At 40.1% G+C, this 14662-nt stretch overlaps 1 protein-coding gene across 1 annotated transcript in view; it reads right to left on the bottom strand.

Annotated features, from left to right (window-relative positions):
• The window catches only part of prkar2aa (protein kinase, cAMP-dependent, regulatory, type II, alpha A), a 46677-nt gene extending 32022 nt beyond the window's left edge, over window positions 1-14655 (bottom strand). Inside the window, exons 1-2 of the mRNA XM_075476341.1 lie at window positions 13993-14655; window positions 12836-13116 (exon numbers count right to left, since the gene is read on the bottom strand). Coding sequence (XP_075332456.1) covers window positions 12836-13082 — 247 coding nt within the window. The 5' untranslated portion in view covers window positions 13083-13116; window positions 13993-14655. The remainder of the gene's footprint in view (window positions 1-12835; window positions 13117-13992) is intronic.
• Between the last annotated feature and the right edge of the window lie 7 nt (window positions 14656-14662).

The raw sequence follows: 14662 nt of genomic DNA, 5'->3' as shown, positions 1-14662 counted from the left end.
ATAAATGAAGAGGATTACACAAACACACACCATCAGAGCTACAATACAAATACATCTATATGAATGTATACTGTAGATGAGGGTTGTAAACTACTAGTGACTTATCAATTGCTTCATTTGAATGATAATTAGGTGAGATGGCTGCGTATCATTGTTTTGTTTTCATCAGTGATTGGCTGATAGTTTCAAGGCCAGCGGTTTCTACGGTGATGTTGAATGTGCCAATTCAGAGCGTTCTGCTAAAGGCACATAGTCTGGCATAAATGGACAAATACATCTTTTTTAAGGTATTCTGGGATTCAACCATCTTTTTTGCCTTTTACCACACTCTTATTACAGGAAACCTACAATTGACTGAAACAGGGTGGCTATGTTTTTTTATAGTATTTTTGGGGGCTTTTTATGACTTTATTGGATAGGACAGTAGAGAGAGACAGGAAACAGGGGGCAGAGAGAGAGGGAACAACATGCAGCAGAGGGCCGTCCGATGCGGGACTCGAACCGGGGTAATCCACTACGCCACGGACCACCCCCAGGTGGCAATGTTTTTAAATCATGTTTGCATGTACGCTTGCAAGATATCTAAAAGCAAACAAAATAAATGCAATCACATTTGGTGGATTTTGGTGTTATATTGGAGGCAGAAGCATTAGGAATTTGCTTTTAGCTTCAACAAATCCATATTAAAGCATAGATTTAGCTCAACGTGGCCTCCTCCTTGACCCAAGGACACTATGTGAAGGTTCCTCACCAGCAAAAAGAAATGACAGCAATAATGTAGAATATAATAAAAAAGCACAATTTTTCCACATTTGTGCTGAAAATAGCTGGGGCAGTGTGTGATGCAGTTACTTGTTACCGTTGCATGCTAGTCTTTGTCTTCTCTAGTCAATTTGTCAGGAAAACCAACTGTCATCTCTTTTCCAAAAATGTCGTAACTGCTGCCCAAGGATGTGTGACAGTTACTTTATCATTCAAGTTGAGGGTTATTAAGGTCAAAAAGAGGAACATATTAATGACAATTGTTCTCAGTTATTTCAGTGCCTAAAATTTAGCATATTCTTGTCAAGTGACTCCGTACTTCAGTCAATGCTGTATTCCCAAAAGCTACATAATAGACTTTGTTATCTTACAAATGCCCTTTAGGAGTTAATGAACTTGTGCACAGGTCAAAAGAAGAAGAGCTTTTGGGCGGGCAGCCCAGGTATATTAACAGCTGGCCCAATATATTTATCAACCCACTCACATACTTTTGTTTTTATAATCAAACGAGTGAAATCTACAACTGTAAACGCACATGCAGAGATTCAGTTCAGTTCAGATATTAAGCTACTTTCTGTGGAAGTAATAAAGCCATCCCTATTATGTCATCCAGTTACACAGCGTGGCTCTGTTGCATTTTTACTCCTTTTTGGACAAAAACAGAGCTCAATGGCAGAAGAATGAGCTCAATCTGGCGATACTTCTTAAAAAGAGAATTCATAGTTTGTATCGGTCAGTTTTGAAGAATTTGACAAAAACAATCGGCGTACACGCGGACCAACACAACTACCTCTACACGGTATTTAGACCCCGTCTTATATAGTGGATAACCGGGTCGACAAATTCTGAAGCCGACGGTCAGCTGAGCAGTCTCTGGCTGGCATTTAATGACAGCTCTAACACATATGTTTATCGTTCCGTTTTCTTCTGTCATTCATGTTTTCCCTTCTTTGGCTGCACTTCTTCCCCTTGTTAATAACCTTTCTTACCATACCCAAGGCACTCAGCTAAACCGTCTTAATAACCCCTTCTCTCTAAGCCATCTAGTCTAATGAGATTGGGCCTGTATACTGAGACCAACACGCACAGAGCAAGGAAGACCGGGGGATTGTGACGACGAGTGGGTTGAAAGGAAACAGGAGGACAATAAAATTAAATATATGATTAAAGAATAAGCAACCAGTAATGTACAATAGAGTGACTGTTACAGAACATGTGTCTGTTATTTGCTCTGTGACCAATAAGACATAGTCGAGGAAAACCAACGAGAGAGGACAAATTAAATGTGCTTGTGTGACCCATTTTACAACTCTTTGTCTTTGCACGTGTTGGGTGAAAGTGAAATAAATGCTATGCAACCCACAGGCCTCGAAACCTTGGTGAGTTTACGGAATTTATCTGCCATCAAGAAGGTCAAGAAATGCAAACAAGTGGTGATGGCCAGTCCATCTATTCTAAATGTTACCATGTTTAGTAAGCAGTCACTGTTTAATTAAAAAAAAGAGCTGGTGAATCGAGCGCTTATACATTCACATACATCCACGCTTCCAATAATAATTTGTAAATTAGTTCCTATTCATGTACTGTACATATAGACTCATCATAGAACACATTTTAATATTTCATGTTCACTCTAGTATTCAGCGTCAAAACCCATGTTGACAGCTGTTTTTCTTGTTGAAAAGGCAAGGGAAATAATGGCAATAAGTGTTATTAAATAAATAAATAAATAAATAAATAAATGCTTAAATTTCCCAACAATAAAGTGAATGCTTCCCGCCCGAACAGATCTATGGCATCAAATGTTAAGCAACCAAAACGGTTATTCATTTTAAATTTGGTTAATGCTTATACCCACAGTTTATTGGGGTTTCTCTATAAACATCAGCCAGTTGTACAAGGTAAACTCTTGTTTGAACACATAGACCCTAAAAGAAGCAGATCTCAAAGTATTCAAAGCATGTTTTCTCTAGGTTGCAGAAGTCTCCTGACATAATGGGCACTCTGATCTAATGCAGGAGTAGTCTTTCATTTGTGAACGTGGGGGAAAAAAAACATAAAACAAACGAGGACAAATTAAAAAGTGCAAAAACGACATGACCTTTTCCAGGAAAAGACTTTCCAAATTTCTCATTTTATACAAATAGGGAGACGTATTTAAAATGAACGCCATCCAAATTATGTCTCGACCTCTTATTTAAAGAATGTAATCAAACTAGAGCCCTTCAAGGTTTTCTTCTCCTGCTTCTCCTGTATTGAGGCACATAACTGAGATGTAAAACAGGACAACGGGTTGTCCCTGTTTGATAATATACAGCTGCAAAGTGAAATAACACATTTTAGAATATAAGCTGCGGTCAATGATTTTAGAAATGCAAAGTCATGGGATGAAAATCATCTTTTGACTAAGACTGTGTCTTGATATTAGTGGTACTTGCATGAAAAGTGACTGAGAATGCACTTTGGTGAGGGAGGAAAAGAGGGCTGTTCTGCTAACTCTGTTCCACTGAATTTTACCACAGAATAAAATCACAGTTTATCCAACATGCCGCTGCATGTAACGTTGATTTCTTTTTCTTCTTTTAAAAACTAAGCTGCCAAGTTTGCAATAATGCGAAAAAGTTTCAAATAAGAGTAGCTCAGCTTGTTACTGACAAACACAGAGGGAAAGGTTGGGCTTCGCCAAGGAGCAGGAGAAATCAGATGGTATCAGATTATATCAGAATAAAACACTTTGAAAAAAAATACCGGTATAGATTAAAGAGCTGGTGTACTGCAGACCCTAAAGCAAATTATTGTTAGTTGTGAATTAATAACAACAATATTGTCTACCGCAACATTAAGACCTACACGGAGACACAACAAGGTTCTATCTGCATAGGTCAACCCAGCGCACACTGGATGCTGCTCGGCTTAAGTGGCCTGATGGTGCTATCAAGCGTGAAAATAAATTAAATGTTACAGACATTCAAATGTCAGGCTTAAAAAAAGAAAACTTTAAAAGTGATGGGAAAACAGAAAATATCAACAGTGGCTACATGAGTAATCGAGACTGAAGAAGAAGCAGAAACATAACAGTTTTATCTGGTAATTATCTTATACAATTGTATGTAATCCCCATGTTTATCTGCGTTGGCGATGGATGGAAACAGGGCGGTCTGGAGTGAGACGCATGGTGACATCTCTGTTGTGAATTGGTCAAATGTTGACTGAAAGGACTGGCATCATACAATGATATGATTTTTGAAAAATGTGACTGATGAAAGTGTGTCGGTGAGGAAAATCTCAAGGGAAAGTGTGTGTTGAGAGAAGGGGAAACATGTCAACTCAAACTTGGAAAAGCAGAGGATAACGTACGCCCACTTAAAACCCATCATCTCCTACCATTTCCTCATTTTTCTGTAGTGCCACTAAAGATGGTTTGAGGACAGAGAATGAGGAAGTACCAAAGTTCAAATGATGTGTATCAGTATATACAAGCAAACCGCATTGTACAACAATCTCCCCTGCTATGGCCTTATCAGCGTCATCTTGTTTCACATGGTTTAGGCATTTTGTCCTTCTGTATTTGTAACCTCAACTGTGGCCTAAGAACTGAGCGCACCCCAGCAACCACTGCCACAAATAATCAACAATAATTAGAAAATAAATCCAAAAAAAGTCACGTTGACAGAAGAGCAGGACATAGAAAAATAAAGAAACACATTTAGAGAAAGGTGGAGAAGACTGAGAGAAAGGTTGTTGGATAAGGCAGCAGTGATTCAGAGAAACAGTTAAAAAAAAAGATAAGAAAAGCAAAGGTGACAGCAGCTAGGCAGGCTTGAAGGTAAATGAATCAGCAGACAGTGCCTTTTGAAGGAATGAGGCAAAAGCAGAAAGACTGCTATGACTGTTTTAAGGTTGAACAAAAGGACGAGAAACAGGCATGAAAGTAATTCGGTGCAAATATGAAAAAAAGCAAAGCACACAGTACGAACAAAGAGCACGAAAATTAGTGTTAAGAATGTCTAACAATGAACTTTGTAAATTCTTCAAATTATATTTCACAGTGAACAAAAACAAATTTTGTGTTGCAAAACAGCAAAGTGGTTTAAAATGGTAAAACCACTTAAATCAGCCCTCTTTTTCAGTTTGTAAACAACAAAACGGGACATCACAGCTGTAATCTGGTAAGTAATGGCTACTGGTGGCGTTATAAATACTAGGTCCATTACAAGGGAGGAAAATTCACAGAGAGACTAGGATCTAAACACAATCCAGTGCTGGATCCTCCTTTTCAATAATATTCAAAAAGATTGATTACGTAAAAAGTTCTCTACTTCCACGTAGCCTTTGCCTGTGTCTATGCTAAAGTCTCAGCCAATTAGTGCACTAATCATACCTCTCATTATCCGTAGCAGTTTACTTGCTAAACACTCATTGGTCAACAAATGATGGTCTGTACTCTTAACGGTATGTAAAAGGAACAATCACAGAAACATTTAAAAACAACAAAAGACGTCAGCACCACCCTCCATGTTGGTTCTGCATATGATCATGGCAGAGACTGTGCTGTAGCTGGATTAAGTGGCACACAATGTTGTTAGCTTTCATCCCGCTGTACTAGTGTGTCTGTTTAAGTTCAGCAATAACACTGCCAAAGTACTACAAGCCCGCAGGATTTCTAAAACACCCTTTTCCTTTTGTCAGGACAAAAACAGACCTGCTAACACCCACTAGCATCAGGCTTTGAGTGCAATGGTAAGGTGTTCAATTTACATCCGTGTGCAAATGCTAATTTGGAAACATGAGCGGGAAAAGCTCACTTTTTCTTTACAAGAACACGTTTGCCACAGAGAAAACTCATGGACAAAAAGAGACAAGACACTGGGCTCCAGACAGACTTTTTGCATTGCTTGCAATGGTACAACACCTAAAACTGCGGGTCACAGTGCCTTTAGCACCACAACAATACAGTTTATGAGCAGCATTAAATAATGTCATCATCTCTGACTCATCAGTAAGCTCTGTTGAAATGCTGCTGGGTGGAAGGGCACTTTGACAGGTGATGAGTCTCTCTAAGACGCTGAGATTTTTTTTCTCCTGCATTTCAACTTTGAATGTTTACGCTCTAGTACCAAAAGCCCTGTTGTCTGGCATGCTTTGGTCGCATTCTTTGCAACAGATTTAATGCATCACAGCGGCTGTTTTATCACAAATAAGTCAGGGAAAATGAGCTAATCAGTCTTTGAAAAAGGCAATATTATTTTGGTCTTTTTATTTAAGTTGGCTCGGATTCTGATGCTCTACCAGTAAGCTACCCTGGTCAATGCTTGGCTGTGGAGCACAGTCAGAATATAGTGTAATGAGATCCCTCCGTGTTGTCGTAGAGAGAGATGTAGTTTCTCCACGGTTACGATTACAGTGTAGCCTCCAGAGCACCAAGGACCAACACTAAATTGAATGATACTTTGTGAATCCCAAAACAGGAAATCATATTGCAGTCTAAAGAATAAAAACAGTTACTATACATTTATGCTGGAGCAGAAGAAGCCTCTTCCTTCATTGTCTTACTTCATTGCCTGAGCACTGTGTTCAGTAGAGGGGGTGCAGTTTTGTCAATGATGTTGAACAGCTCTTGCACTATTGATCTTTGCGTAACATGCTACTACTGGCGATGGGAAATAATTTTACCTGGCATTTTTAAGCAGGTGTACTCACAACCGATTCTTTATTTTTGAGCACATTTGTTTCAATTCAATCTAAAAGGATAAAAGCATCATCTCAACTATCGCTACAAACTTCAGCTTCGGTTTCAAGGTGCGCAGAGCGTGGCAGCTACATGCTTTAGGGGTTGCAGGCCATCTTTTTTTCCTTTCACTGACTTAAAGCTGCAGTCTGCAACTCTTTTTCAAGCATAATGCCTGGAACTGTCCGGGGATTCTGAAAGTAGTACATTAAATACCCCAATACAAAAAAAAATGAATTCTCTAGGTCCCCTATATGTCCCGCTAGGTCCCTCCAAAGCCAGCAGGTTTGTTTACAAAATTGCAGACCGGACCGGTAAAAGGTAACCAATCAGGTTTACGAGCTGGGCTCTGCTGCCTGTCAATCACCGATTGTGCACGCGCGATACAAGGTAGGCTCGTCCCCACGCTTATTTATCTAGACTATTGAACTTCATTACGGGCTACTCTCTTACTGTGTCTTCCATGATCGCAAATGACAGGTGAGTTGATGAATGAGGAGTCGTGTAGGCGCATCTGGCGTGCACGTCTACGTGCACGAGTTCTCATGTGTTTTGAAGGGGCGGGACAGGAAGTTGAATAACTTTTTATTTTTCGGTTAAAAAAATAAGCATTTCTTGCATTTTGCGACTACGGAGGTCACCGTTTTCAACTTCAAGCGTTCTGATAGATCATGTAAACTCTTAAAATGCCAAAAAGTAGGAATTTACGTATGACAACAACAAATCTTGCAGACTGCAGCTTTAATGTCGGCACTGGCAGTGATATTGAGCAAGTCTTGTAAATATTATGTTGTGAATCAAACTATCAACATTGTGCAGAACAATATTATACCACACAAAAAGTCTTGCATTCAACTTTTTTACTGAAAAGTAAACAGTGAAACAGATTTCTGGGTAAGAGCATGTCAGGCTACAGCTTACCTACTGCACAAGGCTGCTGATTATATCATAGGCACTGCGGTTGTAATCAGAACCATAAATGAAACTTTAAGTAAGCAAAAAGCCTGTTATACGTACACTGCTACATATTTAGCAGTCACCTGTTGCACAGCTTAACACTGAAACCAGCCACATTCATACAAACACGGGCAAATCTACAATTCCATATGCGCTCCCTCTAAATTTTTAATTACTTAAAACAACAGTGTTTCACCATAAATGCACACACAGAGCCCTGAGCGAATAACAAATACAGACATGTCGGCTTTAGTTTTTGCACTAATTATCAGGGCCTGTAGGAACTCGGGATAATGTTCATTCATCTTACGTAACAGGATATGAATGTCAAAAAGCAAAACTAAAATCGATCTACAGTATTAGACAAAGTAAAATCACCCCTCTACCTTATAGGGTAAAGGGAAAATATGCAAGAGAAATGCAGAGGAGAACTGTGAGAGGAAAATCAATAGTGGGGCAAAAGGGTTTGGGGGGGGTCACAGAGTGTGAGGCAACGATAATGAGAAGATGGTGATGAAGTGCAGCGGCGGCAGAAAGAGGTCAGAGGCAGAAATTCAACACGTTATTTATGATTATTCCTTGAGCTAAATAAAAGTGAGGCTTTAAACAAAAAAAAAAAGAAAAAGAAAAGAAAGAAAATGAAAAAGATTCCAAAAGCATATGGATCTGCAGATGTTCATGTTCACAGATTTTTCAGCACATGTGGTCAGCACGGTCAAATTTATAATCCTGTTGATACACAGCCCTGAGGGAGGCGGGTGGGGGGGGTACATCTCAGCCAATGAGAGCCAAAGAGTGCAAAGATATGATCACAAAAGAAGCAACGATCAGTAAATTGTGTAGAGCCATAAGACAGAGTTAAAGTCGACCTGGGGCTCCAGTGGTGGAGGGTTTAAAAGCTGCTTAATGTTTGTGGGGTTTTGTTTTTCAAGCTCATTAGAAACTCAATGAATAAAGTGCATGTGAATGCCTGGAATGAATGGGAATATTTTTCCGAGTTCGAGAACTTATTGAAATGTTTTTATTTCAATAAAAACTAACAAATTAACAACATATGGGCCTGAAAACTTCAAATATACTTAAGTACTGGTCAGTGAACTTAGTCAACATTATTTCAGACATTTAAAACTTATAAGACAGGGACTGACCAACCCGATTGTAGTTTTTCCATGCATCACGGAATTTTGAGGGATGCACTGTATATTTTACAGCACGTACTCAAAGCCAGGGTCTACTGCCAACTAAATGTGTTTAAGTGTGTTTAAGTAACAGAAGATTTGCAGTCCCAAATAAACACCAACCATCTGGGAAGTTTTGTTCGTACTGATCAAAAAGCGCCACTGCGACGGAAAGGAAAACACTTCACTGGCTTTTGGTAATGTTATGAGTCTTTTGCTTCCAAAATATCGGTGTTTATACATAATCAAAACAACACACCTTGGTAGGGCTTTGAAAAAAAAAAAAAACCTGGAGGGAAGAAAATACTCCTTCAAGCAGTTGAACAGAGATTTGGAGGTAAACTTCCAGTTTCTTGATATAGTTAACTAAAATGTCCCATTAATCTGTGGAAAGAGCTATATTAAATGAATGAAAGCCATAATTTGTGCCTTTTATGTATTCAGGTGACTGTCATCTAGCTGCAAAGCTTTGTGTTCTGTAAAGAGTTAGACGCTGAGCCTCTCTATGCACCCTCATTCACTTTTTCATGCAGACACTATTTTCACCCGCTGTCTTTCCTATAAAAACATATTTAATTCATTTCGATTATCATCCCTGCAACTCATCGCACCCTCCATCCATCTTATTATAAATAGCCCCACTCTTTTCAGTTACAGAGGCATCCATTCATCTTCTCGCGTTTCTCTCGGTGAGCACACGCTGCCAAAGCGACGCTACGCTGGCCAGCTCAAAGAAAAATAAACACACGCACATATTAGAAAGATAGAAAGATGATGCGTTTGATCTGGAATCAACAAGAAAGTCTTCATTAAGACAGCAGGTTATATTGACATTTGGAGCACTGATTTTCATAGTTATTCTTAAGTTCCTTGCGAGAACCCATGGTTCATTGTCGAAGTGAGGTGTACAGCGAAACGTGCATCTGCAGCGCCGTAAAGAATCTGCCAATAGAACAATTTTTAAGAGCTGCTCAGCCTAAAGCAGAGGCTTACTTCTGGCATCACCAACATCACCGCAAATGATGGAGGTCCAACAGTTTGTACTGAAAACTATATCTTCTTTTGTTAAGCAGCTTACGCCTGTGTAGGGACCCTGCTGTGGATTTAAGCAGCAAGAGTTAGAGAAACAAAGCATGCAAAATATGATGTCATGGTTTCAGAACTATATGACTCTAACCATGGGAAAACAAAACCAGCCATCTAGTTCATTTACGTATTAGGCGTTTCACATACACTCTCAAAAACAATTATTTCCTGCAGCGCAGTGTAACAGATAAGAGCATACTGGTGAATCATCACAGCTGTAAGCAGCTAAACTAAGTAAACACAGTGAAGTTAATGTCTTTTTTTTTTTTTTTGGCAAGCAACAGATAAAAATGTTTATATACTGCAGCACAACGTCAAAATTCTCAAGACTGTATTAAGCATCAGTCTTAAACAAAACTAGCCCTCTATTACAGAGTTGTTCAATCCCGTCTCAACTCAATAAAAATTTCACAAGAGCTATATTTCTTAAATGGAGGGTCAACACCCAAAATGCGTCAATGGCCTATTTACTGAGTTGTTGTATGACAAAAGCAGAAATATGTCACCTGTGCTCTAGGTAAGGACATGACTTCCTCTGCAAAGATCTGAAAGAGTGCAAGCTCTGATAGATTTTCTTAGTGCTGACGAGAGAATATGTGTAAATATTTTAGATTTTTAACAAAATGTGTACTCTAAGAGACTTGAAAATAACTGCAAAAAAAAAAAAAGGAAAGTATTAACATCCATCAAAGAGCCTCAAGTGGTATCCAGCCAGAAATGTTGTCATCACTGAAAACCCCATAAAACTCTCTGACCCATGGGCTTCGTCTTTGGTTTCATGGTGTTGGAAGACTTCAAATCAATAGGAGCAGTAGGGGTATGTGTCACCTGTATAATAAGTGCAACTAAGAAAACCAGTCCTTGTTTTGTACATTTAAAAAGGATATTTTTCCAAGTATAAAATGTTTTTTTATGTCCTCTGTAGAAACTTTTAACTGTTTACACCTATAGGCTATAACAGTGGTCCGACAAAAGCACATGATTTCTTTCGATATACAGGCCTGTGTTGTTCCCATCTGAAGTGAATGTCCCCTGAGGGAAGTATGCACAAGCCTGGTTGGATAATATAATGTCATGGAAGTCATGTGTGTAACCTTCAGCATCGAGGCAAAAGCTTCTCCCTAAAGCACAAGTGTATCAGTTCTGTCCTTTATTGCCCCATTAGATGAGGTATGGAAAACACTCAAATGATTGTTAATCGGGAAGTACTAGGGAGCGATTGTCTCATGGTGTCATCAGGTTGGAATTTGAACTGGTGTGCAATAAAGTCAGAACACAACTATTAACTTTCAGAAATATATGCATCACTTACAGACACTTAAAGATAGAACACGTGCATGGGGGCACATACACACACAGAGATCTAGTTTATATGCCCGTGGAGACTCTCCATTGACACAATGCATTTCCCAGCCCCTAACCTTACCAATCACAACTGAATGACTAACCATGACCTAATTCTAAACCCGACCCCAAAACAAGTCTTTAGCCACAAAAATCACTTTGAACTCATAAGGAAAACAGTTCTGACCCCATTTTTACAGGAAGTCCCCATAAGTTAGTGTGTAGTCAGATTTTCATCCTCACAAGGTAGGAAAAACAAGCACATACACAGCTCTGCATCCCCAGTTAAGGTCACAGCTGTATAACAGCAGCCTAACTCCACTTGTGAAAGCATAGGAACAGAATCTCCCCTTCACCATAAGCCAGCTTAAACCACTTGACAAGATTGGCCAATACCACTTCCAGCAGAGTTGAATTTTGCATAGATACATGATAGATATAGATAATCCGCAAATGAAACGGGTTTATAAGAGGAATGACGCATGATGTTCAGAAAACCGGTGTGATGACGTCCAAAATGTTCCCAGATGCTTTGGTATCTGCCAATGATTTGATAAAAGACTAATTGTCCAGTTACAGTTTCACTTCTGAAGCATTTGGACTGTGCCAATTTAACATTCACACGCATATAAACAGCATCGCATTTTTTTATTTTTTTTTAAACGTATATATATCTGTGATTTTTTTTTTTTTTAAACTCCTAAAACCTTCACAGATCACCGTGGATCAGCACACTATAAAAAGCAAACTCCTTCATTCACAGTGTAACACAGCTACGTGAACTAGGCCACAAGCTCTCAGCAGCACAGAGGAGAGTTGAGCTATGGAGCAGCTTGCATCCTCAGCCAGTCCGTCAACCACAATGGAATAAGCGCAAAGGACATGGGTGACATACAGGGAATGACCTTTAGGGCCGCATTATAAGAGGCTCCAGATGTGTACACAGGCACCTCAAGGCCCCACGGATGTGTAGTTGTTCATCCACATTAAGAGGTTCTCTGCGAATATGTTGGATGTATCAAATTCAAGGAAAAGTACTCTCAGACAACAAATTGGCAGTTACACAAGATGTCCTTAAAGAGTATACACACCCTCTGATTATGACACATGCCTCATGCAGACCCTACCAGACTCTTAATGACGTAAGCAAAAAGTATTGCACCCATGTAACGATTACAGCGAAATACTCAAAGCCTATATACTTCACAAAATGTCTAAAGTTTAAATGCAAATATTTTGGAGAAAATACATAAGTATTTTTTTTTTCAACCCCAACTTTTGTTTCTGTTATTTTATATATATATATATCAGTTTGATTTTCAGAGCACTGCCTTTTTTAAGGCACTCGTGAAAGCACGAGCATTCACTTCATAAACTAAACTGAGTGCTTGCACTTCAGGGATTTTTCTTTCTGCACACTTTCAGAGAAGTTGGAACTCTCAAGGCCTTCAGAGTTGATAGTTGAAATTAATAAAATGCGGGATTCTTACAGCCACACATGAGGATGGAAAAGGCCTCGATGAGATTATTTCCCAAACTGTCAACTCAAAGACAGTTGGTATGAAATTACAACAGGCATCACCTACTAAGATAATCTCTCTCTAAGAAAGAGATGACAGAGCTTTCTGACAAAGGCTCCAGACTTCACATTCTCACTCTCTCCTTCTCGAAACCTCTTGCAAAAACATACTCGCAGTGCTCTTTCATTCCGTCCCATTTCGCTCTCACAAACACTTTCAACACAATAGCTGACAAGCTTGACAACAAAACATCAACCTACGCTCAAAGTCAGAATCATCATCTTCGTCATCATCTCCATTGGACTCCGTTTGCATCGGCTCTCCGTCAAACATCACTCCTTTCCCCGGCTTGCCACCTGTGCTGGACCCATCCTGACTTCTCGAGTCTCGCAAACGGGTGAAGTACTGTACTGCAAAATCCACCAGGTCTGACGGCCTTTGTCGCAACACCTCCACGGTGTAGCCCTGCAGGAGTTCCGTCAACCCCACCGGTATCTCAATACTCATGGCTGTGTGTGGCTCAGTGGTAGCGTTTATTTATCTAAATGGAGAGGGGAAACATTTGTTAGTATTGGAACAGATGCTAAATTGTGTTCAGGTACGAACATGTGATATGGTTAAGAAGTGCACAATTATGATCTGATAAACTGTTATAACTTGTTATTTCAACACACACTCTATGACTGTGAATGTTCAATAGGTGATGACAGCTCTCAATGACAGCTGGGATGTACAGAGATAGACGAGATTTAAGAAGTCACAAACAAGTCTGACAGTCAATGAGATTCTACACTGTCCTTCAAAAGCAATGTAGTATAAAAGCGTGCATGAAGTGCTGTGTGACATTGTCACTGAGTGGCAACTTTATCTAAGGCTGAGCCCAAGTACACGGAGTTCTCACAGCTGTACCGGATAGATATGAGTTTGCAAAGGGGTGGACGTATAATCAGTAATACTAGCTGAGTTTCAGTAACATTTCTGCTTCGCATCGTCAGAAACTGAGCTGTCAACTTGGGTGGGTGGCCGGTTGGAACTAGCTAGCAAAGAGGCTAATAAGCTAATCCTCATGACAAATCGCTGGTTTAGGTTGTTGCTCGGTTCACAGATACAACTAGACCAAACTTGCCGATAAGCGTTAGTTTATAAAGAATCACTGCAACAAAAGTAATCGAGCTCCAAACGAAGAGCTTTCTCACTTTTAAACCATCAATCCTTAGCTATCATGCTAGCTACTGAGCCACCTTCAAGGAAGCCTATACCGTTAGCTTACGTTGTAGTATGGCGCACTGGCTGTAGGTGCTAAGCCACAGAGCAGAAGCTGGCTGGATAAATGTTGCAGTGCAAGCACTGCAAGTTGTACAGGACTGGTAAGCCGTTTAACAAGCTACTTTCACGACTCCAACTATGAGTCACTTACGTGCGATTCTGTGTCCCCGGCCAAACTAGCCAGTCACCTCCTTCTCCGCGTCTTTCTTGTTCACTCTTATTTCGCCTCTTCTTTTTAGCCAGTCTCTTTGCCAGTGTAGCGATCGTATCCCTCCACAGAAGACACTTGTCGAACGTAAAGCCGGCAATTTTACGTTAGCGTCGCCTTACTTCACCAACTGACGGGGGAGGGGGGGATATTTTTCTTTTGCCAGCCAGGTGTGCAAGGATGCTGGATAAGTTCAGACGGAGAAAATATACTCGACTTCCCCACTGCAGCCCAACGTCCACGCACTTGGTGAGGGTGGGACTTACTATGGCAGTAAAGAAGGAGATGGCTAGGTGGCAGGCTAAGTGACAGACTTGCTATCTGGTAGTTTTCTTTCGGCAACTGCACGGCAACTCTGTTCTTCTCAAGACACAAGTCAGCTGCTGCAACCAGGTGACAAAGCCTACCGTTAGCTCGGGGTCTACACGGTTGTGCCGCACGACAGTTAACTGCAAACAGAAGTACCGTCGAAAAAAATCCTTAACAGTACGTTAATCTAGCAGCAGGACGGCTAATAGCACAAAATCCTGCCGAATTAACTGAAAATAAGCTTGCTCTTTCCCAGCGAGGTAATCCACAGTTACTCGCGCACGAATGAACCACTGGTTTCAGA

The sequence above is a fragment of the Odontesthes bonariensis genome, chromosome 10, assembly GCF_027942865.1.
Source record: "Odontesthes bonariensis isolate fOdoBon6 chromosome 10, fOdoBon6.hap1, whole genome shotgun sequence".
Taxonomy (NCBI): Eukaryota; Metazoa; Chordata; class Actinopteri; order Atheriniformes; family Atherinopsidae; genus Odontesthes; species Odontesthes bonariensis.
The sequence above is the reverse complement of the archived record's forward strand: the minus strand, read 5'-3'. Positions and strand labels throughout refer to the sequence as shown.